This window comes from Athene cunicularia (genome assembly GCF_003259725.1).
Source record: "Athene cunicularia isolate RWA chromosome 7 unlocalized genomic scaffold, athCun1 chr7_part1, whole genome shotgun sequence".
Lineage (NCBI taxonomy): Eukaryota > Metazoa > Chordata > Aves > Strigiformes > Strigidae > Athene > Athene cunicularia.
This window is the reverse complement of record NW_020799107.1, coordinates 22,234,888-22,260,226: the sequence shown is the minus strand read 5'-3', so window position 1 is coordinate 22,260,226 and position 25,339 is coordinate 22,234,888. Positions and strand designations below refer to the sequence as shown.

Here is a 25,339-nt window from a genome sequence, read left to right as displayed (position 1 = left end):
GTCAGACTGAAAGATTTTCATTATATTCAGCTGTGGCAAATCCCTTCTCAGCTGGTTTTGCGACACATCTGCTGAGTCTTAACAGACACGATGCAGCTGCCTCTATCAGCCCCAGAAAAAAGGTCCTAAACACATCAGGACCCAAGGGGGCTAAAAGATTTCTTCAGCACTACCTGAGCTTTGGTGTAGCATGCATTTCCTGCCATGAAACAGAAGCAACACTTCCCCTGACACCAAGCACCAGCACGCAAATCCAGTGGGGTAACTGATGTTTTCCCCTCCTCTGGGTGGCTGAAAGCTCCAGATAAACAAAAAAAACCACTAAACCCACACCCAGTTCAAGATATAAACCTACTGCTGTTGGAGTAGGAGGGTGGAGGGAAATTGCTGCACTGTTGAAATATTTTTGTGTGCTAAAATACAGGGACAAAGCAGACGTGTGAAAGAATACTGACTCAGGCCTGACACAATGATTGTGCAAGAATGGGGAGGAAGTTATATTTAGATCTTAGCCATAAAAGGATGTTCCCTTTTCACCATTTGCTTTCTTGATCTCTTTTGCCCTCTCCTGCACTTAGGAAACTGAAACTGCCTTGTTCCATTTTATTTTTGATTTCTAATCTGTTTCCCATCCTATCCATCTTTCAGAAGCACAATGTTGCTCTTGTATCTCTGCTTCCAGCCCAGCAGGAAAAATTACATTACAAAGCAGCTGCCAACAGAAGGAAGTGTTCTGATTGAGTTACTTCTTTTCCTAAACTTGAGCCTAGAACAAGTATTATTTTTCAGCATACACTCTCACTGGCTCCATAATAGGGACACTGGAAGACACAGTGTAATTTCTCATAAGTGAACAGCTACGAGTTGTGGGTCACTTCAATAGGCCTATAGCATCATTTAATTTAGTGGGCTTTAACTGCATATTGCAGCAGATGACTGGAAGCTAATACTGAAACCCAGGATGTAATTACATATCAGCAATTATCTTACCAGCTGTTTGTTGAAGTTCTGCACACACTGTTCAAACTGCTCATCTTTTGTTTCATCTGCTTTCCCAAGCTTCTGAAGGACCTGCAGAAAGAAAGGAGAAAGACAGGAGACTTCAGACACAGATATAGCAAAGCAGAGGCAAAGAAACAGTTGCAAGCGTTTGCTCATGAGGCTGAAAGAAGGAAGGTTAAAAAGTCTCTCTTATTCTTGCGCTCAAAATTCAGGAATATTTTTCCACAGTCATAGCTTGAAAAAGGACTTACAGACAAATCAGGATGAACTCAGACCTCTTATTCTTTGCTGTACTGAAGAGCATGATTGAGGTTTGTCCTTCACTGGTCTAATGCTTTTTGCAGACAAGGCAACAGCAACCCAGTTGTTTATCTCCTGGACCAGCAAGAAACAAACCACATCCCTAATATGCCTTGTGTTGTGTGGTTACGTTTATCCTGATTTAACACTAGTCTCTGGTCCGGACAGGGTGCGGTTTTTTTGCTCCCAGAACAGCTGGACTGTTCTCAAGCACAGAAGCCATGCAGAAACCTCCTTAGGGAGAGAAGGTGCTGCAGCAGTGAAAGTCCCACCTTCTTTCCACCTTTTCTCGCTATGCACATGCTTGGCAAGAGCTGGCTGTTGAGAGCCACTGGGGACCTTACACCATTAATCGACATGACGCTCAGTCTAAGCGTCGCCTGAGAGTGTCAGCAGCCAGTCCTGTTCCTCTCACCAGCTCCCCACAGCCTACAAAAAAAATCTTTATCAGACTACTTCCCTTATCACCCTTCTCTTAATGATCTCTCCATGCAGCTAAGTGGATTGTTCCCAGGCTTTCTGGGCATGAAGGTAGGTCCATCATGAGAAGGCTGGGCAAACTGCAGCTGTGTAGGTGGGCAGCAGTTATTTCTCATGCCCCAAGCAACTCCAGCAGCAGGGAGACAACAGCAGCTGGTTAAGCTCAATTACAACATCTTTGTTAATCGAAAATAAAACCTGACCATGAACAAAAAAAAAAAAAAAAAAAAAAAAAAAAAAAAAAAAAGGCCTTGTCTCACCAGGCCAGTAAAAACAGAGAAAAGCCCAGAGTCCTCAGTCACAGGAGATTCTGGGGAGACAGAGGTGAGCTAGAAAGGGTGCTGAGGGAACTTCTTGAAAAGCAAGGAAACCCTGGCTGGCAAGAACATGACTGCCCAAGAAGCAGAAAGCACTGGAAAGCTGAAGTCTCTCTTGCTCTGCTAAGCGCAGCAGTCCTTTAACCACATGTTCAGTCCCTCTTGGGCAGAACAGGGTTAAGATGGAAAAGCACGTGCACATTACTGCCATCAAGTCTACAGGAAGGCCACTACTAAGTGGCCCCAGAGAAGCTGCTCTGAGGGACTGCCACGTAGCCACAACAGCCAACCCACCTTCCTTCACTCAGCCCCCTTTGCCACCCATGGATCTTCTCACAGAATATTGAGAGGATTATTCCCCTGAAGGGCAGGGATCAGACTTTCATATGTGGTCCTCAAAATGGCATTGAGAAGGTCCATGCAACAGGATGCAGAATAGAATAGAACATTTTCCATTGGAAGGGACTACAACAATCATCTAGTCCAAATGCCAGTGCGGCTACTGGCCAACTCTCATTTTTTACACTGCCAAGGTGGAGGACATTTGTGTTATGTCTGTTTGGCTAATCTCAGTTCCCCTCTCCCCCATAAAAACAGATATTCCCATCTCATCCCTGATCACAATAACTGTCTCTAGCTCTAGACACAATAAGTCAATGCAGTCACCCAGCTCATAAATCCCCTTATTTAGGCTGAGATTGAATGCCTAGGAGAGAATCTCTGTTCTTCATTCTCCCTCTGTTCAACAGTCTCTCTTCACCCCTGAAAGTCACTGAGGTATTCAAGAGTTATCAAAAGGAGGGAAAGGATACATATAGATGAAAACTGTCTTCTTTGTGATCAAGGGCTGAACCAAAAACCTCCAGAGTTAGAAGCACAACTGTACAGCTTAAGTGATAGCAACAAATACTGCAGCTACAAGCACCTAACATGTTTGGTAAACCTGTCTGCACAGCAGGACAGACAGCATGAGTATTCCCTTCTTCCTCTCAAACCACTGGCACATAAGTTTGTTGAAGAGAAGGCGCAATATTGGTTGGTCAGGCAGAAGCCTGTACAGCAGCCACTGGTGCCTCCTTTGCTCATCTGCTTCAGTGAAGGGGAGCACATGCCACAGCAACACTGCTGCTGAGGCTACACATCCCTCTGCCATGCCAGCAGGAGAGAAGGGTTCAGTATGGCTTCATCTCTCTCATCACCATGGTATAGCGAACCTCTTCCAGAAAGGATGCTGCTTGAAGGCTGTGTTCAGCTGTACTCCCCTAGGCTACTAGATCTATGCAACATGGATTTTTCTACCTGTTGGGTGACTTTCTAGATGTCTGAAGAGCCATCATCCTAGTAGCACCCACCACTGATAACAATAAAGCACAAAAGCTGCAGATTCCAAAGCAGAATGACGTTCCCAATGTGCAGATCAACAGAATTATTGACGACATAAAGGAGCTTTTTATGGGGCAATGCATCTGTCTGGCTAGGCAGGAGATGTGATGCTTTCAGGCCTGGAGGGAAGGGAAGGAGACCATTTAACTTGGGAGGAATCTGGAGTATGTCACCAGGGTCAAAGGTTTAGAACAGCCTCAGCGCTTCCTAGTGTAAAACACTAAGCAGCACCCACAGACTATTCATTGCAGTGGCCAAGTGCCTGCTTTCCACATGTCCAAGAAATTAATCTGCAGTTCCACTGGTCTTTGGGGGAAAAGCACACTGAGTCTGGGGACATCCGGCCAGCTGGGAAAATCTTCTTCCATTATGCTGAGGTGCTCTGCACAAGTCCTGCAAAACGCTGGGTACTGGAAAGGCCTCTAACTCAGCCTATCTCTAAGGAAAAAATTCCTGCTGCAACAACAGTGATCAGCTGAGGAGCAGTTCTGAGTGAGAGGGGGGAGGATGTAATAAGAAACCCTGCATTTTTCCACAGTGGTGACATGGGGCAGGTGAAACAAAGGACTCAGGGATGTCAGCAGAGGAGCAAGGTAAGGATAGCAAAACCAGTTACAAGAGAGAGGCTGTAAGAAGTGAAATCCCTGGCTACTCCAAAAAACCTGTTCTTGATTCCTACACTTCTCCCCCATCTGGTAGACGAAGGCTTGTGCCCCACATCTGCCCGCCCTATAGGTGAGTCCCAGCCCATACAGACCACTCTGATCCCTTTATTGCTATGACACAGCAGAGACACAACAGCCCTAGGCTGCAGCAGGGCAGAGGTTATCTTCTCATGTCACTGTCTCTCAAAAACAAACAGCCTAGAGGTCAAACCCTAACATTTAAGCAGCATAAAATGGTGGCTCCACAATGCTGGCCCCTCATGCCTGCTCCCAGCTCTCTATAGAGCCGTACAGGCAAACTGTACTAACAGATTACTCTAGACCCCCTAAACCAGCCAAGGATGGAGCAGATGGCCCTGGGTGTGCTGCTGACTGCAGGCATGTCTGTGATCACTGCTAATAACCCATGAGCTCACAGGACAACTCCCCTCCCCAGGCTGGTAGGTGCCGTCATAGGTCAGGCTATTCCGGGTGAGCCATGGCTGCCCCCTCCCTTCCCCTGTGACAGTCTTCAATCCTCCAGCTCACTGCAAAGCCAGATAAAGTTTGGATGGAAACTTCAGGCTCTTTGATAGCTATTAATGGAGCAGCTTTACCAGGGTAGGAATCAGGACCTCACCACAGCTCCCAGATCTCAGGGCAGATCAGAGATGGTATGATCTGTCAGCTGCTGTCTGGAGGCAAACCACACCAGGCAACAGGCATGGATCTGGCATTTAAAAGATTAAGAAGTAACCATGGCTATGCTCCTTGGTCTGCCCTTGGCCTGAGAAATCCTAGTCCTGCATAAGGATAGGGACCATTTCAAGACAGCACAAGCTAGGGTGAAGGAGGGAATGCTTTGTATGAATCCCAGATTGGGGCTCTGGCATTGCTGTGGGTTCGTCTTGGCTCACCCACAGATCCACTTTGACAGGATGAGGATGTCATCCCAACTAACATTTTTGGCCTCAGACACCAGACATATTTGGACACTTAAACATTTTCCAGTGTTGCTCAGAAACCAGGTCTCTTCCAGCAAGGTAGATCTGCAGGTGCCCTGTGTTTTTTCATAAACTAGGAGCACAGGCACCTGACCAACTACTGCAGCATCTCCAAACAGCCAAATGCCACCCATGGAGCCTCAGTTTTCCCTGCATTTGAATAAAAGTAACAAGGAACATGGAGATTCATGCAGAGTTTGACTGAAGTTTTAAAAGCACTTTAAGGTCCTAGGAGGCAAGATGCTATTAAATAAATAATCACATTCTTCTCATATCATGGATGTATTTGTACTCTCCTACTGCAGGTAGAACTATCTGCAGCAAGCTTTACATTTATATACTTTGAGAAGTGAGATAACACAGAAGTGACAGAAATTCACAGATCCTCTGTACCAGAGATCTAACATTCTGCTAGCAATGGTCAGAGAAGTAAAGGCATGAAATAACCTTTAAAACAACACTTTTCCCAGCAAAATGGAAGGTTTGCTTAGGGAAATCCAAGCAGGAGATTTTTTCTCAAAGGCAAGACTGTAAAATTCACAGAATGACTGAGCATTACCTAAATACCACAGCTTTGTAGGACTCAAAAGGAAGCATCGTATCTGGCTGCAGTTTACCGTCTTTTTTCCAGGCATACAGGGGGAAGCATTCCTAAAGGGCAAACTGCAGTACTGCTTAGTATAGGGTCTCTGGGGACGAAAGAAACAGAGATCTGGAGATCAGTCCTGTGACGTAGAACAGCAATCACCATTAAGGACAAACACTTGCCAGCAGTGCAGCAGCAGCTAGCATCAAGAAGCAGTTATCAGACCAAGTAAAATGCAGTTCTGCTTTGCTCTAAAAATCAACTCTAACAGATTCATGTTTATGCTAATAGAGAAATATAGGTTAGCTGCTTAATGCATCCTTCCCTCTCTCTTTTCTGAAATACCAGCGCCATAACAAAAGCCCTGAAAACCCAAATATTCTCAGCATACCCCATGTAGATCCATTATGTGAATGAATAACCTAATAAAACTCTACTTTTCAAGGAATATGGGTGACCCAGGCCAAAGACCAGTTTAAAGAATCCAAGTAGTGAGTAGGAAGGCAAAAAATAAATGCAGCTTGTGAATCCCAAGCAGAGCTAAACCTGCATCTGAAACATCTGAATTTAGGGTGATCCTGCCCTGCTGAAGTCATTAAACCCACAGCCAGAGAACTTGAGCCCTGCAGATCTACAGCTTACTTCCCACTGTATAAGAGAATGGGGGGATGTGGTTACATTTTACAGTTACAGGTCCAATGCTCCTAAACCATTCCATCTCCAGATCTCTCCTCCCCTCATAAATGAGGCCTCTGACTTTGGCTGTATCTGCCATCTCCAGTGCTTAATCTCCAACTACCAACTGGGCAGAGAGCCAGTAAATACTGTGACTAATTTTGATTTGCAACAAATTGGCATGTGCCAATGGGTCAACTAGCAACAGAACAAATATATCTTTGATCTTAGGCTGCTGCCTATTCTTCCATGGAAGACATTATACTCGGAAGAAGGAGAGAAGAAAATAGTATCCAAGTCAGACAGAAAGTACAAAGCCACATAACTTAATAAGGTAAAAACAAAGGAAGTTTCATAAGCTTTTTTTACGCCTGGCTTCTCTGCCCAAATGAAATGTGACTTGCTCAGCGAAGTAGATACTTACTCATGGAATGATTTGGGGTTTGCACTCAGACTCTGGGAGAAAAGCAAAAGCGGTAGTGGGAATTCTGCTCCCCCTCCAACCCTCCCCGGCAGCAGGGCATGTCCTCCTGCCCTCCATGCCTGCCTTGAGGCTGGTTTTGAGGACTGCCCGGCTTTCCTCATGCAAGCCTGGCACAGTTAAGTCTTTCTTTGAAACAACTGGACAAAGGAGGATGGGGGTGGAGAGCAAGAAACTCCAAACATATTAACACTTCGTTTTAAATTGAGAAAATTATTCCCACGGCTGAGCAATCAGCAAGACTTTCAGATCACTGGAAGATGGGAAAGGGCAATGTCGCACTTGGCATGGACAGAGCGGTTATTGTTTGGTTCTTACTTGCTAACAAGGTTCAATAGAGCCTACAAAGACAGGACACTGCCACCATCACTGAACTAAGAGTTGGGAAATCAGAGTTCAATATGGCATTTTGTTAGAGACTTCCTAAATGACCTGGAGAAGCCATGTCCAATGTCACATCCATTCAGCTGTAAAGAGGAGTGTGTTTGTTCAGCATGTCACAGAGTCACCAAATTCATCCCTGGCATCTCCATCTGGCAAATGGGAAAGAGAGGTACAAAGAAATGAGTTGACCACTTTTGAGTGCTCAGCTCAAGACACACCACATTTGATTTTCACAGGCATCCCTCTAATTAAAGTATGTGAAAATGTTTAGCCATATTCTAAAACCCAATCTGATTGGGGGGGGGGCAAACAAAACCCCAAAAAAACAAACCTAAAAATACAATTTTCTGGTCACATTGCAGCGTTGAAGTCTCAGAACATCCCCAAAAAATGTTAACAGTGAAGAACTTAAACCATTATAGAATAGATTGCATGGAGATCCTTTGCTAATGACTTTTTAAAAAGTTAAGACAAGCATCTCAAGTGTGACTTAAGCCAGACTGATTCCACTCCACACAGGGGGATGGACCTTGTAAGGCTCCTCCAAAGTTAGTCTTCCAAAATCCTGAAGATGACAGCAACAGAATCACTTTGTTTACGAACAAACATCCTCCACAAAAAGACCTCAATCCTTCCTCCATATCACAGTTGGAAGTGTAACATACATTCAAGCGTGACTAGATAATAATGGCATGTATAGCCTGTGGTCAAAGAAACACATGTCACTGCCACCTTCCCTAAATGGCATTATATTGCAGAATTTCTGTAGGAGCAAGAGTCATGCTGCATTGCCCTGAAAGCTCAACTCAGATAACTGACAGCTATTAAAGAGCAGCCTCACCATGACCTGCACCTTTAGGACACACCTCTCCAGGTTAATATGACTCAGCGTGGTCACACAGGGTTGCTTTACAAGGTTCATCCTTCTCCCTCACTTTGTAGTCAGTAGGAAAACAAACAGGAGTTCCACTTTCTCATTCTGAATTATTTCCTGAAAAAAACTCCTTCCCCATAATGGGCTCAGAAAGAGTTCATGGCAGCAAGTTTCCCCAGGCTGAATTCAGCATCTTATGAATATATCCCTGTTTCTGATCGTGCCAGGTGTAAGACAAGATGTAGAAATAAGCACAGCAGGTGCAGGACTTTTTTCAAGTTTAGTGGCTTGGAGCAATGGTCAGCTTATCCTTAAGGCTGAGTCATAAGCAATGAGTAATATCCCAAGAAGGGGGTACACAAAGGACCTGTCCCCCTGTTGAAGCTGCATGTTGCACCATACTCATATAAGAATGCCTGCTTTATTTCAGCATTTTCCTTTGAAAACACTGCTGAAGACTCTCCTTTTTCTATGAAGCATAAAAAGAGGATTGTTTGGCCACAGGAGATTCTTCTATAGCAGTTGCCATCCTCGTTCCAAACTCAGAGGCCTTCCTTGAAGCAACTACAGGGTACAAGCCTGTAGCAATGGCCCTGTGAAGACAAGCTATTCCTAACTGCACCATGTACTTCACCCAAGACCTCAAACAAATCAAGGTTACTGTGCTCAGTTTCTCCCCATAGAGCAAGGCAGCTAGTATCCACCACAAATAGATGCAAAGACTCAGCTAGCTGCTTCACCGAAATACCTCAAAACCAAAAACATGTAGAAACATGTTAAACAATACTACTACAGGGAAGATATCACTTTAGCATTTTCATTCCCTGTTCTGTAAAGGTACTTGCACTACTGCACGATATTCACTATGAAAACTAATTGGGGCAAGCCTGTGAAGTCTTTTGCTCTTAAGATACTTCCTTCTGTGCTTGGCTCCCTCTGGGGATGCTTTTCTCAAGTTACAGGATTTGTATCACTCATAGTACTGGTTATCAAACAACACGTCATTATACACAGTACATCATTATCAAGCATCCTAAGACCATAAGTAAACACAATGAGAAGAACTGGGCCTAACACTTGTTCAGCTCAGGACAGCCAGAAAGGGGAGAGAAAAGGTTCTGGGTACTTCAACTCTACACATTGGTCGATACCCCCGTGTCCACCCCACAGCCTACAGATATAAGGAATGGCATTGTGGCACAACATAGGGGTAGCAAGACTGCAAAGCATGCCCAAGGTCTAGAGACTCACATTCCTCCCACACTACCTCCATGAGACTAGCAGATCTCAGGCTGTTCCTGTACCTGGAGCTGAGGAAGTTGGCTCCCATGTTCTTGTTGGAGAAATGCTGTCTTGCTTTGCAATTCAAAATTGCTATGCCCATGGGCAGAGCCCTGTGTCCAAGATAAAGATCCCTCTTAAACGTGGAGCCAGAACCTCAGTTAATCTTCTGCACTAGGAAAAAGGCCAGAATGATTTTCACTACCCTGGTTACCTCCTTCTCTGTTTCTACTGCTCTCAGCATCTGCAATAATATCTGTTGACCCCACTCCCTATCTCAGCAAGAACACCACCTCTGAGGACCAGCATAAAGAGACTCTCTGGAGTAGAACCTGCAGCAGGTTCCCCCCCCAGCCCATTCCCACCCTACTGACAGTACTCAGTTCTTTCTGAGGGAGCTACTAAGCACTTTGCTTTTAATTTCCACCCTGTGATCAAATCACTTTTCTAAATTGGGCTTTGACATTTCCCTGCCTTAATGCCACTCACTCTGGGAAGCCTTCCTTACCAGGATCTCCTAACACTGTCTCTAACTATAGTGTATTATCAACAAGTAAACTAAAGGAAGGAAAGAAAAGGAGCAGCACAATGGGACAGGCTATAAGCTCCATAACTTGATGGCACAAACTTCTTTGCAAAATCCCTCCCTCTTAGAGGAAGGAGTCTGTTGAGGACCACCACCTCCAGATCAGAGCATTTTCCTCCAAAAGTTGAGATTTCCTTATTCAGAAGTCAAATATGATGACTTCAGAGGATGGAGAGAATAATTTTGCCAGCCTCAGTTTCATGCTCCCCCAGTCAGGGGAGTAATTCCAGAACCCTGTTCTTGGATACTTATGCAGGTTGGAGGATTCTCCTTCATCACCAGTGCCTTTCCACATGTTGCGTACAGGACAGGCAGCACCTTTTTTGGAAGCTCAAGTCACACTGCTCAGACAGTCAAGTGTAACTGCACCAAACAATAAAGATAGGAACTGAAGTTCTGTATGCAGGCACTCCCCTTTCTTAAGGCAAAATCCTGTATGCTACAAGAATCAGTCACTGTGTGGGTGCCCACATTGCTCAAGTTTTCTAAACATGCATATATTCACACATGTATATTTCTGTACAACTTAGCAAGACTTTAGGACCCTAACCAAACTGAACCACTGTAGGTGGCTGGCTAACAGAAGACAATGGAGAAGACACAGTCCAGAGAGACCTGTAGTAATTCACTTGCACACATATTATCATATGAATTTAGTCTGTCCACAGACTATACCAGATGCATTGAAGGCTTGTCAGCATTTACTAACATTGATGACCCCATGAAAGGTTATGCAAACTGTTATGGAAGTCAAAGCCATAATATTCCAGCATGTTGTAAAGAATAATATCAACAACATCCAAAGCGTTTTTACTTATATTATCCAGTCAGTCTTCAGAAATTAACCAGCCAAGTTTCAGAAAGACAAATCCTCATGATCTAGAAATAAGTGGTCATATATTGAAAGCAGTAAGTTAAAAACCCACTAAGATACCTAAAATCTTCAGTCTCCAAGTGTCTTATTTTTTTCTTCTTTCTTTGCATGTAACTGTGGACAACTACTTTGGGAAAGCCTGGGAGCCCACCTGCCTACAGGTCTGAGCACTGGGAATCAACTGCCCAAGGTTTCAGTAACTCCTTTGCTCCACACTGCCTGGAGCACTCCAAGAGGAACAAGCTAACAGCTTCTATTTTGCTTTTCTCCAAAAATTTCCTACGTACACCAGGAGTATCTCTCAGGCTGCTACAAGACAGTTCTTTTTATCCACCCATCTCTGGCCATGCAAGTACCTCATACTCAATGCTATGTAGTAGGCAGGAAGGTTAAACCTATCACCTACTCATCCCGCCCCCAGTGGCCAGCTGCTCCCTGCAACACCCCTGAAGCTTCCTGCTGCTACTTTATGAACAGTTTTGCATTATACATTAGAAGCGTTTGATCTGTGAAAACATGCATAATGCACAGAGACTTCTGAAATGTGCCCTTATTACTATAAATATGGGTTAAAGGAGCAGTGTAGTGTTGAGTATTTTGGGAGTATTTTTTCCTTTGATACAGAAAGGTCATTTACTGATCTAGTCCTCCTCTTTTCAGTGCTTTCTGCAAGTTCCCAGGATATCATCAGGAACCTGAACTAACGGACAGTTTATTCTATACCTCTTACATAGGATTCACAGCATGCTGGCATCCAGATCGTTTAATGAGTGCAGTACAGATACCCAGCCAGTACAGAGATGCTTTAAAAAAAAAAATGTTCATAGTCCTTTACCTTATTCCAAAGGCTCACTGCTACTTCCCACACAACTGGGCTACAATATCTGAATCTCAGCAAGTTTGACTGGTTGATTCTTGTCTTTCCACAAAACAGCAGTGGAACTTGCCCTGCAAATCAGAGTTCTGAAACCATAAGGCACAGGAAGTACGGTGCAGCTAATCTGTGCTAATTCCAGCCTAGTACAGGCTCATTAACAAAAGAGATAAAGATGACATTCAAATGTACACAAAGCCCAGGGGCTCAGTCAGTTTTCTGTGGCATCAGCTTTGGCAAAAAAGCCTATAAATAACAAGATCTTTCAAGAAACAGACGAGCTCTATATACACTCTCTTGCTTTTACTTCAGATAGCACTTTTAAGTGAACAAAAAATGTTTACAGTATTTTTAATGGATCCATATGAATTTTAAAGAACAAATAAATACATTCAAACAGAAAAACAACACAAACCCCAAACCAGATCTTCCCAATATCCCTGTTATATATTTAAAAGCTACACCAAAAGTACATTGTCCCACCTAAAATCTTACATAAGGTAATTTTTTTCTTTTTTTAAAAAAAAAAAAGTAACAAATACAATTGCTCCCCTAACAGTAGTATGTCCAGTATTTATTAGCTGTCCTAGAAAAATCCAAAATATGCTTGCTCTTAAAACTGGCAAAGTGAACATCTACTTTTATGAAAGACCCTACAGTAACACCTGCGCAGTGGTCAACAGTGAAAAGACATTTCTGAGCAAGTCAGCTGGTTTTTTTAGTCATATGACTAGTCCCCAGATTTTCTTCAGAATTTAAGAGGTTGCCAAGCACAAGCCCTCTCCTTCCAACAATAAATACTGTGAACACATCCACATGAGGCAGGTTTGCTCTATTAGCTACCAGCAAGATGGATGTTGAACTTGGATATCTTCAGAGGGAAGATACCATGGAAATACTAAGCCAGGACCACCAGGTTGACCTGGCAGCAAATGCTTCCATCACACCAAAGGTCCGATCCAGAATGCTTCACTCCCCTCTCCCAAAAGCACAAGTCAAAGGTGAAGGGTGCAACGACACCCCACGTACCCGTATCAGGTATGCTACAAATGACACATTGGCTTGATATTGCTATTTGTGGAGAACAGGGCCCTTCGATACTTCACTGTTCTGTCTACAGCAGGCATAGATTTACCAGCAGCATGAAAGGGGATGCTATCCCCACGTTACCAGTCACATATGTGTTCCCACAGCAGGCGATGACACGAAGAGTTCAGCTGCCCCCTCTTCCCTGCTGATCACAACTATGTCCTCTATACAGTGCTGTGCTGATTTCTCAAGTATCTTTTTCGTAGGTGGTAGAAGATATAAAGGCCAGCTGAGAGCGCCCAGCTCAGCTGACACGACCGTGGGGCAGAAAGAGCGTGATGCTGAAGCTCTGTCTGTCACACTCACACGTGGGGCAGCGTTGAGTACCTGTATCCATGAGTTTGGCATATTAAGCCAGAGAGTGGGAAAGGCACCTCAGGGTGATTTGTTGTTTGGTGGTTGCTTTTTTTTAAAAAAAGTAATTATTTTTTTAAGGGAACATAACAGAAGGAGCTCCTTCGTATGCTAAAGCAGGAGCACTGCTTGCTAAATCCCGAAACAAGGTACAGGACAGAGCAATTCAAGGAAAATACTTTTTCATGCTCATAGTCTTCTCTCAAACCTTCACATCAAGATCTCCTAGCTGAGGCAAAGCATTAAGTGCTCCTAATTATCAACTCAGTCATTTCTGTCCTTCACAGTTTCCAGTTCTCAAATAACCAGATCCGATTCAAGCTCAGCAGCTTTTATTTTTGACGGCAGTCTCAGAGCTCAGTTACCAGCCTTGGACGAGAAGGCGCTCTGCTCAGCTCCAGGCTGGAAGAGTGTTAACAGATGCTGAATATATTACGAACAAGTGGACATGAGCTGTCTCTCCCAAAGGAGAAGGAAAAGGCTCACTGAGGAAACTTTGTCACTATAAATCAATTGGAGGGGGATCTGTTAAAAGATCTTCAGACTGCTTTTATTCTTACTATGTGCCATACATTCTTCAGCATCAAAAACAGGTCCATGAAACAATACAGAGGTGATTGTTTAAAACTGCTGCAAAAGATTTCAAGAAGAGCATTAGGGAGGTATACGGCTACTGTGAAGTGGCTCAAAACCATCTATTTAATCTGATGAGGTGTGACAAGAAAAAAAAAATAGTTTCCCATTCCATCTGTCTGCAAGAAAGGCAGTTCCAATCTACCACTCCTATCTTTCTACATGTCACACCGAATATCCAGGGATTTTGGTACTATCTTGTAAGTAGCTACTGAAATAGTAAGATTCATCAGATCAGCAGAGCTCTGCACCTTTAATTCACAGGAGTACTGATGGTTCAAATCCTTCCTCTCACCTATACCTGTACACCATGTCCCAGAAAAATCCCAAATCCAAGCAACCAGGATTGCTGATTGCAGCACCAGTGCAGCTGCAAGCTTGGTCTGCTTTGCATCATCACTCACTGTATGCAACCTCAAGGCAAGAAGCCTTTCTTGTTTCAGATTTGTTTGATTACAATGGGATCCCAACCCTGGGGTTTTACCCTTCAGAACTGCTGCAGTACTAACACATTATCGCACTAACAAGAATGAATCTGGACCATGTGTCTGGCTTAGAAAAGGTCAGAAGGGTTGCAATGCACACAGAACTGAAAATCCCCAAGTCTGCAGACAAAACACGCAGCTCACTCAGCAAATATCAAGTGACAGTGTAAAACACTGCTAGCACTGCTTATGTAAGTGTCATTTTTGCAAACTTACAAAGGGAAGTAGAAACAGAGAGGGAAAGGAATGGTAGAAGAAAACCCTTTCCAGCAAATCTTTTCCCAGCCATCACAGGTAGCCAATTGTTCCTGACAGGGAACTTAGAAGCAAGATAAGGTAGATGCAAAGATGTGGACTGCTGATGTGACAGAGAAGTTCTGAAGGGGCTGATGCAATCAAATCCTTCTGCACTAATGGTACATTTGTGCCCTTATTTTAGATGAAAAAGGAGCCAAACCGAAGAGATTTTCTTCCCTATAATGGATGGCTGAAACCACTTTTCTAAATGCTAGTGTTGTCCTGAAATAGGTTCATCTGGTTTATGCAGACAGCCTCTCTGGACACTACTTGCCATTACTTTCTGCCTAAGTAACTCTGTTAGCACTGCCTGAAGTTACAGGTGAACTCCCCAGAAACACATGGCCAGTAAGTTGTTCATGATGTTCACAAAGGGCTGAGTTTTGCCAGCTTTCATAGTCCATTTTTCATTGTAATGTCAGGGGAACATAGGTACAAATTCTTGATGCATCTAGTGGACAATACAGAGTGTCTAGCCCTCAGGGCCAAATCTAAAAGGCAGTTATTTCTATTTGGGTTATATGACCTGCTGCCAGACCAGGCCTTGGAGAAGACAGTACAAGAAGTCATGTTCCTGAAAGAATGAAGGCTTACCAGAGGTCTGTAATGGAAGACAAAACCATTGCCCTTTAGTCATTCATCTGAAATAGGCTTCTAAGTGATAGGGACCAAAAGCTGTTCCCACTCAACCACCATTTAACAGTGTAAAGTTATGCATAACCTCAGGGCATCCCTGGCTCAGCAACCACTGGACAAGGATCTGCTCTCTCACTTGAACTCTGCTACAACACTACTTGCTTGAGTATCAAATGGGACAGGCTTCCCTGACAGTGCTCATCCTTCAAGGAACGTCCGAAAAGCACGTTACCAGCTCTGTTCTCCTGGGTTTGTCTGCTGTGGGAGGGAGGAACATTCTTCTCTTGTGAGGGGGTTCATTAACAGGAGAAGCTTTTAAAAGAGTAACATTGATGCATAGCAAGAAAAGTCTCAGCAGTCAGCTAAGATCACATGCTATTTCCAGATGGCTTATGGAGATACACCCACAACACATGTCATTAGCTGTGCACAGGTGGGACTAAGGCTACCAGCCAATTCCAAGTGCAGCTTGCCCAAAAAACCCAAACACACCCTGTCAAACAGACAGCCCCATAGTTATTAGTATTTACCACATACTTCATGAGCGCAAACCAAAAGTGTCAAAGTAGGTAATAAACCTTCGACACTCTAGTATCTTGAACAAGGATCCACAGCAACCAGTCCATGAAAACCCATGCAGGTTTAACACCCCCCTCTTTCACATTCAGTCATGATTTGAAATTTTCCCATTCCATTTTTATTTGCAGAAGCTCTCTCCTGATATTTTATCTTATTATGCATGCACATGCAGACACAAGAATCACCATCTTAACTTAGACTGGAGAAGTTAGCTCTGCTTTAAATGTCAGCAGGTTTAAGCCATGGCTGAGGGGAGAGCATGTTTGTGTTACTGTCAGTCAAAAGTCAGGCAGAGACATACTGCTATATCAAACATCATTGTCAGCTGTCTCCTCTAGAGCAAACAGAGAGTCTATTCTCAGAACCTGAGAGCCCTTGCTGTGGTCATTAATAACCAGGGGAGCTGTCAGCAACCCAAGGCCCAGCTCCACACACCATAACTTGATGTGACAGCCTCACTGAAAGGCTTGAAGTCTTAAGTGGACCTGAATCACTTCTGGAAAACAGAAACATTTTATACAGGAATCAACACGCCTGCCTCTGATCTGCAGAACAGCACACATGAGTGACCCAAGCTGAGCCTGTGCTAAGCTCATCTACATCATTGCTCAGGTGTGTTCTGCAAAGAACCAGCATCTGCTTTTCACCATGCCATCCACCCCATCACATCCTATCACAGGTGAGAGGGAGGCAGCCTTGCACCTGCAGTCTTTCATCTCTCAAAAGGGCTCTCTGAGAATGTTAGATTCTTTGCGAAACAGGTGGATTCTCAGTGATCTGTAAGCAAACCCCATTGCTTTTGGCTGAGTGATTCCAGGTTTGTGGCAGTGCTTGTGGAGAAAACACAGACCACTCACTTCTGTTTGTACTTCAGACATGAAAGGGTGTAGAGAAGGGGAGGTCTTGTTATATACTACTGACTTTAAATTTCCAATACAGACCTTTTAAGGCAGAGCAGAAAGAGTCCCTAGAGAAAAAGTAACTGAAAAGCAAGATGTGATTTTTGGCTTTCTGCATGGAGCAAAGTTGGGCAGTACCTAAAGGAGGGGATGTATACCCCAACACCCTGGTCCCTAGGCATGCATATCACTAGAACCACAGCCACCAGCACCTGAGCACCCCTTGCCCACCACATTACTAATTATCTTTCTGTTTATCTAGTATCTGAAGATCATCCAGTAAAAAGCACCTGCATGTTTACAGACATCATAGTCATTTCTCCAATCCTCTGTCATCGTAAGACTGATACAAATATCAGTGAGAATCATAAAGGTTGCTAAGACACCCACATGTCTGCAACGCACTCTCTCTTGGCCTCCGTCTTGCTCTGTAATCTTCTGTTCACCATCCTCAAATGCTTTTATTATCTGGTATACAGAAGTACTGCCACCATTATAATTGGTCCCAGCTCCTACAAAAAGAGTCAAGCACACAGTTCTCACCCTTCCTGCGCAGCTGGACTTCGCTCTTGGTACATTTTCAGAAGTGGTTCAAGGGGCCTCTTGGAAATTCAGGGATCAGAGTCTGGGCTTCTCTGTTCCCTCCTGCAAATGTTGTGCAAATCAAAGTCCTTTTTAAACCTCTTGAGCTGTTACAATGCAGAACCATAAACTTATCATGGCCAGATAAAAAACAAGAGAGGAGACATGTAAAGTCACAAGGAGGATAAGTTACCTTGTCAGAAATTATTAACTCCAGTAACATTTTCATTAACAAGCCAGGATCTCCACTTTTAAAATAAAACTCTTTCCCATCCATCACACTACTTGATAAACTAAAACCACCTGGTATTTACAATGCTTCTCACTAAAAAAAAAAAAGATTCACTTCATTTCAACCAGGGAAAATTCCAGAACATTTTCAAGATGACATATAAACTGATATTTACAGGGCAGCTCTGATTTTATTCATTTGTGACAACTGCGTTCTTTACAGTAAGTTTGAAATGGAGATAAAATAAAGGTATTCTAGTCTGAATCCTAGCCCACTCCTGCAACAGGAGCAAACTTTGCTGTGCCCTCTGTACTTGTGGCATAAAGGCCAGCCCTGATCATAGAAGCAGTCAAAAGAAGTGGGAACATCTGTGTTGTAACACACAACATTTATTTAGCAGAGAATTCATTTATTATGAAGATTCACCTACTTATTGTTACTGTGAACACTAAATCCTCATGCTGAAGCAATTACCAGCTTGCAACCTGTAAGTACACAGGTGAAAGCAGACCAGGAGTCAAAAACAAACTTGCCCTCCAGAAAAATCTGGTATAACTTGTAGCTTCAACTGTGATGTCCACTGTCCCCTCAATCAGGAAGCTCAGAACTACCTCTGGGTTCATTACAGAGCTAAGGAGAAAGCATCGCTTTCTCTCCCACCAAAATCTTCAACAACAAAACCCTTTTCATGAGTTCTCTGTGTGAATTTTCAGATTTTTGTTTAAACAAAAAAAAAAGGCAAAAAGCACCCTTTCAATGTTTAGTTTTGATTAAAGCTGAGTTCCTTCAGAAAACACTTATCGCTGAAAATCTGATTTTGTCAAAGTTTTCAGCCACGTTCTGTCATGATAATGAAAATGCCTTCATACCAACCCAGTTACAGAAGATTAAAGACCACCTGACTTGTTCTGTGAGTCATTTGGTGCTAATCTTGTTATACAGGCTAACAATAAAATCAGATGTCTGTCCAGAGCCTAAAGGCCTTGCTGACCTTCTGTGGTTAAAGCACATTTATTCTATAGCTAGCAGCACTCACAAGAAAAGGAAGGCCAGAACTACATCTAGTTGCTTTTATCTCCTCTTGTCTAAGAGCTTGTTTGCAAAGGGTTACCAGGAGGCAGCTGAAAGCAAGTCCAGGTGAAACTCAAGCTCAGTCTCCAGATCACAGTGAGACCCTTTAACCACATCTCTGCTGTTCAGTAGACGTCATTCCCATTCACTGTTGTTCACCCTTGGTTGTATTACCACCATCTGCACAGCTGTGTGAAGTCCCCTCTGTTATTCAACATGGGCTGTGAGAGCATGTCCAGAAGGGTACCTTCATCTCCAGTGACCAAATCTGTCTTTGATGCTAAGATTTCAGTATTCCATTAACTTTTTCTAGCTTCCCTTTGCAGTACCAAGAGCCAGTGCCTTGAAATTCCACATTACATAACTTAAGTCATATAGGTTTTTATTTAGCATATGTATACTAGGGCAAATCAAGAGATTTAAGGTGGATCTGAGTGCTTCTATACATCACTGACATTATACAGGCTGTAAACCCTCTTTGCTCTGCATCACAGGAGAAGAGGATGTTTTCATGGCTATAGACCTTCATGATTTACCGTGCCAAACTGTACAGTATCTGGCCCACTGGCTGCTACAAAGCTGTCTCTCAGCAGACAAGCAAATTTGCTGGACTACCTGAGAGCTGGTGTATGAACGTGCTTCCTGCCCAGAACACAGGACCTGCCCGCCACAAAACATCACCTAAAACTCTCAAGCACAGAAAGAGTGCTTGAACCTGAGAAGCCCCTCCCCATACCTAAGAGCATTCACAGCCTCTTACATTTCATTTCATATTTGACATGTTAAAACTAACGTGCAATAGACAGCTTGCACTACACTGGATTACCAAGAAGGATTCAAATACACCATCTACTTAAGAAGTCAGACCAAGGAACCTGCTAATACATCTCTAGTCCTAGATTCACTCTGCAGCAATATGGACACTCATGCCCCAGCCACCCAGAGAGCTTTGAAACAAGAGCCAACTTAGTGCAGTATACTTTCTATCTCATATTTGAGATATTACAACCACATCCACCAACCAGGCAGGCTGTGCTGAGACCAGCTCATCTTCTGTACTGCAAAAGAAAAGCCAATTCACCACCACAGTAACAAAAGCACCACACCGTGACCTTGAGGTAGATTCACTAGCAGAGCTCTTTAAATGCCAGCATTCCATTCAACTCACACTGTTGCACAATCATCTTCACAAAGTTTAAAGTGAAATCCAAATAGCAAGAAAGGTACAGACAAGCTTTTGTGCTCCTATCTAACAGGATACATTTAAACGCTTTGTTACAACTAACAGGGCAAATTATCTATTCTAAAGCCTGCCTCATTTAAACATTAACTGTCTCCAGTCAGTCATGTACAATTTTGGGTAATAATCAGTCTCCCAACAGCTTTCTGAAAAGCTTCTCCCTCTGGAACAGGGTGTACTATGTTTGAATTTTTATAGTTGAAGTCAACATTTTAAGTATTTTCATCCCAGATTATTACGTGCAAATCAGTTTGTTCTCCCTTTTCCTACACACAAAATACAGCAGGGGCCTTTTCCACTTGCCCAGCTCCTTACAGTGGATTTGTTCCATTGTTAACTTGAGATTTACTTTTGTTTTGACACAGTCCCCCTTATCCTGGTGGTTCCACACTCTGTTCCTGTTCTTGCTGCTGCTGAAATCATGGAAGAGGCAGAACCAGCAAAAGAAGGGAACTAATACTTCAATGACTACAGTGATTTGAGGTTTTGTTCACCTACTCAGAAAACTAAGTTCCCAGAGAATGAACCCTGCAGAGCAGAGTCCAGATCTATGCTGAAGGGGAAGAGGGAGGGCAGTGGTCAAATGCATGAAATATGGCAGAAACAGCAACAGATGATCTGGTACCGTAGGAAGCATCAGAAAGTGGCCACAGTTGACACATGGGAGTTGCTATGGAAGTTAGCTCCTGCTTCTCTGATTGCTCCTCAAAGTAATTATCAGTCAGGAGGTGAGATGACAGGTGAGACAGCCAGGAAGACGCAACCTCCACCATGCACTGTCAAAAAGCATCCTCCTTGACTGTCAAAAAGCATCCAAGGGAATCAACGAGGGGTGTCTTTGGTGCAAAGCCGTTTCACCACTCCAGCAGCCAGATCTAAGCAGGCTAATTAGCTTCATCCATGTTTGGAAGGGCACAGTGACAAGCTCTCAACAACATACTGTGCTTCTGGTGGTTCAGCATAGCCTGGATGGGGGTCACCAGGTTTTAATAAAGCAAGTACCTCCAAGAATACAAAGGACACATGAAAGCTACACTGTCAGTATTCATCTAACATCTTCAGAGTAGAGAGAAAGCCTCACTGAGGTTTTAGATCATTGCCACAAACAACTCTGCTGTGTCAGGTGCTGAGCATTGTAGGACTGGGCCAAGAGGATTCCAGATGCAGGAGACCATGTTAGGAACCAAATAAAGGTCCAAGCTCATTCTGCAACAGCCATGCTAGGTTTTGGTACAGTGGTTGAAACTTTTTCAGTTTGCAAATACATAAAAACATATTCCCATGAGGGTAAAGACCCTCCAGAATTTTCCTGTACATAGAAATTTGTTGGGCAAAGAAAAGCAAGTTCACTTGAGTGACACAGCATCTTGAGATCTATGCCTGGACTAAGAAGGCCATATCAAAAGGCAGAATTGAGAAGGAAACCAAGAGCAGAGTTGTTCCCCCATGTATCATCCTCAGAGCTAACACATCCCACTTTTGCATCCTGCTCCACACACCTGTCTTTACCTGATCCCTGGCAGACTCAGTACCCATGGCTCCATCAGGATAACACCCCTGAGGCACTTTTGTCCAGGGATCAGGCTATTCTGCAGAACTAGTGCTGCCAAGAGTTCAAGCCATGCCCAGTTCCATATCCCAAAACCTCCTGACAACAAAGGAACAGCAAAGCTGACACTTCCATTGTTCTCTCCTTCCTTCTTAGCTGAACCAGAAGGGAAGAATTTAGGGGAAAGGAGAGAAATATCTTAAGAAAAAAAAAAAAAAAAAACACCTGGTAGGGGAAGCAGCAGTGGAAAGAAAAGCTGCCTGTCCTTGAGATCCCTCTGCACAATGAGTAACCAGATAGATATGTGCCACAGTAGCCATCAAGTGCTGCGGCTCACACCTTGATAACATTCAAAGAATCACCTGTAACATTAACCAAAGGGAGGTAAACTACTGCTTCCACTGAGTCCTAATCACAAGGTGACAGGCCACTTGGAACAAAGGGATGTGAGAGAGCAGTAGGGTGAAGAGAAGGAAAAGCTCCTATCTACCAGCCAATCTGAGTGAATTTGAAGAATTGTTTTGTGCACCGAGAGCTGATCTCAGGATCCAGACTTGGAGTAAGGGATGAAGAGAGTTCACATAGAGACACACAGAATCGGTGCCATATGCACAGACTTGAGCTTTTAAATTAAATTCCCTTTCATAAGAGGGAAGTTGAAAACTTCCCTCCCTCAGAGAAGCAGGCTGGGGACAACTCAAGCACATGTGGAAAGTCTGTGGGTGCCAGCCTATGCGTTACTATTTGCTTAGGAAGTGTAAACAGCACAGAGTTAGACAGCAAAGCCAGAAGATACTGGGTTGAAATTACTGATCTGGTAATAAACATAAGAATGTTGCATGATTTTCAGCATATGGTCTGCAGACTTCAAGGCCCATGAAGAATCACAGAAGGCAAGCTGTATCTTTGGTGTTTACAAAAAAAGCCAAACCCCTGGAAAAGAAAATTAAGCCCCCGATGATCCAAGAAAAGGTTTGAAGCCCTGGTCTAGTTCAGCTAAGGCATGAATGAGCATTTTTTCATGAGGTATATTCCTCATCATGGTCTTAGTGGGATTGAAGGAGACTCCCTTGATACATTCACAGACCATCCAGCTAAGTGGATGGAAGAAAACCCCACTTCAACTTAGACACAACTCACAGCCTGTCAGGTCTAACCCCTTCAACAGGAGCCAGTACCTGGTGTGTCTGAGAAAAGAACAAGCACCTCATTAGACTAACACAAAACAATCTACTCCAATTATTAATAAAGACTTAAACCTGGAGTGAATGGCATTAAAAAAAAAATGAAGAACCATATTTCTTTCCAAAAAACTTATAAAAGTTTCTTTGTTTTCTATAATGCCCAGACAGAAGTCAGGGGAATTGAGTAACACCCCTTGCTTGATCCCCAAACAGAGCCATGCCAGGTCTGCCAATACAGCTGTCCAAACATGGCACATCCCATGTTATACATCCAGGAAGGCTCCAAACCCAGCCACTAACCTTCACATTCAACACTACCCATGTTGCAACTGCAGCAAACTGCTGCAAGCAGGAGAAGACATACCTCCCTCCACAGTACAGAGGGCATCAGCATGACGTGTGCTAACCCACACAGATGCCTTTCCTGTAGTCACATCAGCCTCCTGGGGAGCTCCTACATCCTAAATTTGGCTTGGCATGATTTTAATAAAAATTAATCACAACAGCAACCAACAAGTGTTTCATGGCTGCTGCTATCCACACTACTAGCTCAGAAAAACAAACATGACGTGCACACCACTCCATGCCTTTGTTCCCACGAGGTATCACCTAAATACTTCTACCATCACCTGTGAGAAAGAGGTGTAGGCATTGATGTTGCCATCAATAGTTGCTGCAGCAGCTCCCCAATTTCCTACCACACTGGATGATGCTGCAGATACCTGCTGGGCATGGGAGACAGTGTTTCAAACATTAAACATGAGCTTTTGAGATCTCATAGGCTAGAGATGTGTTCTGCCACTTCCCTCCCTTCCCCACCAGTTACTGACACAGAATAAAACCTCCCTCCTGGATCCTATCCTGCCACAGGTTTTGCTTCCCCCTCCTTAAACAGCTCTGCAACCATAGCCAAGCAAGGACGGAACTAGTGTGTTCCCGTCAAGGGGAACAGAAACCTGAGAAGGAAGGATAACTACTTCTACCAGGTGGGTGTTCCCTAGTTCATGCCTCAGATCCCAACCTGCTCTTCCAATTCCCCTCCCCAGCAACCACTGCACTTCAGTATTAGTGATGTACAGCCTGCAGAGCTTCAGAAGTATTAAGTACTAGTACTGTCTGAACAAAAACGTTTTAGAAAAAGAACAAAAAAAAAAAAAAAAAAAAAAAAAATCACAAAACCCCACACACCTGAGATTTAGCTGCATAAAGGATCTTTAAAAGTGGAGATAGAAGAGAAGAGGGAACAAAGTCTATTTATCCCTATTGATTCACTGTTTGTTATCTGCACCTGGCTATAAAAGGTCACGTTCACCCAATATTTAGCTTCCTCTTGTGCAAATCTCAACCACCACTTTACTCATGCCTTTTCTCTCCTCCCTCTCCCAGCATATGACAATGGGAAACACTCCCTGGCCAGTGCAGCAACACCAAACTGAGGGACATGCACCCCAGGAGGCAGCGAAATCACTGCGTGATATCCCAGAAGAGGCAAGTGCGAAGAAGCACGTCCATGCATCTGGCTGCAGCTCCCAACAAAAGGAGCCTTTATCCCCTGGTGACTTTCAGCACGGCTGTGCCAGAATCAACAGGGATCGATTCCAGCAGCACTAGAAAACAGGATGGGGCAGGAAACAGTAGGCTGGGCAGCTCCTACCTTCTGTGCACCTCTGACTTGCACTGAGGGGGGCTGCATGTTGAAGGAATCTGGGCTCTTAAGAAATGTACCATCCTAAAAACCTTCAGGCACAAGCTAGATATGGAAGCCATCTTCTCTAGACAGTTTATATATACAAAGCATTCAGAAGTACTGCCACCTCATCACTTCCAGGTGAGAGATTGCATGCTTGAGGTTTCCAGGGTGAGAGCTGTGCTCTAATTCATCTCTTGCAAGAAACAATGGGACCTTCCTTTGAAGTACATTCACCAGCAGAGATGGATAGCGTGTCTCTTCCACCCTCATTTCCAGAACAGAACTATCCTGCTCAGGAGATGAAAAGAAAATTTGCCTTGGACTAGAGAATTCCCCAAAGCACAGAGGAGTCTTTGGAGAGGTCACAGTTTCATGAACACTTAAAGCTTTCCCAACAAGGCCACCAAAAGAAACTTATTTCCCACTCTTCCTGCCTCTACATCACTGTCTCCCCTTGTGCCAAAAATTTGAGTGACTCTATGATGAACAGGACTAAGAAATGAACATCAATTAAAAAATAGCAGTACAGATTGGGTTAAAAGTAGCCAATGGTTTCTGATGTCCCAGTCTGGCTCACAAGGGGTGGAACTGATACCCTCACAGCAGCAGTGCCTACTTAGGCCCTCTTGCAAAAGTGTTGGGCCATTGTTTTCACTAAGTCACACCAACTGTGAGGGTGGATCTTTGGCTAAAGGGTTAGATTCAGTGGCTGGGCAGTTTGAATAGAATGTGTTTTGTTTCTATCCATGAAGTGCCTGGAAAATACCAAGGTTTAGACTTGCCAAACTTGTATTTCAACAGAACTAAAAATTCACTCCCATTTCTAAAGAGGAAGAATCACAGCCAAGCCTGTTTCTATTTCAAGATAAGCCAGTGAATTCTGGTCCTGGCATTTCAAAATTTTTTTAAACTCTTTATATACAAGGGAGATGCAGATAATTTAGCCACGTTTTCAAACAAACTCATTCAAATTCAGAGTGGTTTAGGGTCTAGTTTATTTACTGAAAACTTTGTCTTCACTCAGCAAGTTCCAAACCTCAGATTTTGCACGTTTTCTACAATGAATCTCCGTGA

General features: G+C 43.7%; 1 protein-coding gene across 1 annotated transcript in view; it reads right to left on the bottom strand.

The window, feature by feature from the left end:
* Nucleotides 1-1,661, bottom strand: part of BIN1 (bridging integrator 1) — a 55,670-nt gene extending 54,009 nt beyond the window's left edge. Inside the window, exons 1-2 of the mRNA XM_026852488.1 lie at nt 1,575-1,661; nt 991-1,071 (exon numbers count right to left, since the gene is read on the bottom strand). Of these exons, the coding sequence (XP_026708289.1) occupies nt 991-1,071; nt 1,575-1,661 (168 nt within the window). The remainder of the gene's footprint in view (nt 1-990; nt 1,072-1,574) is intronic.
* Between the last annotated feature and the right edge of the window lie 23,678 nt (nt 1,662-25,339).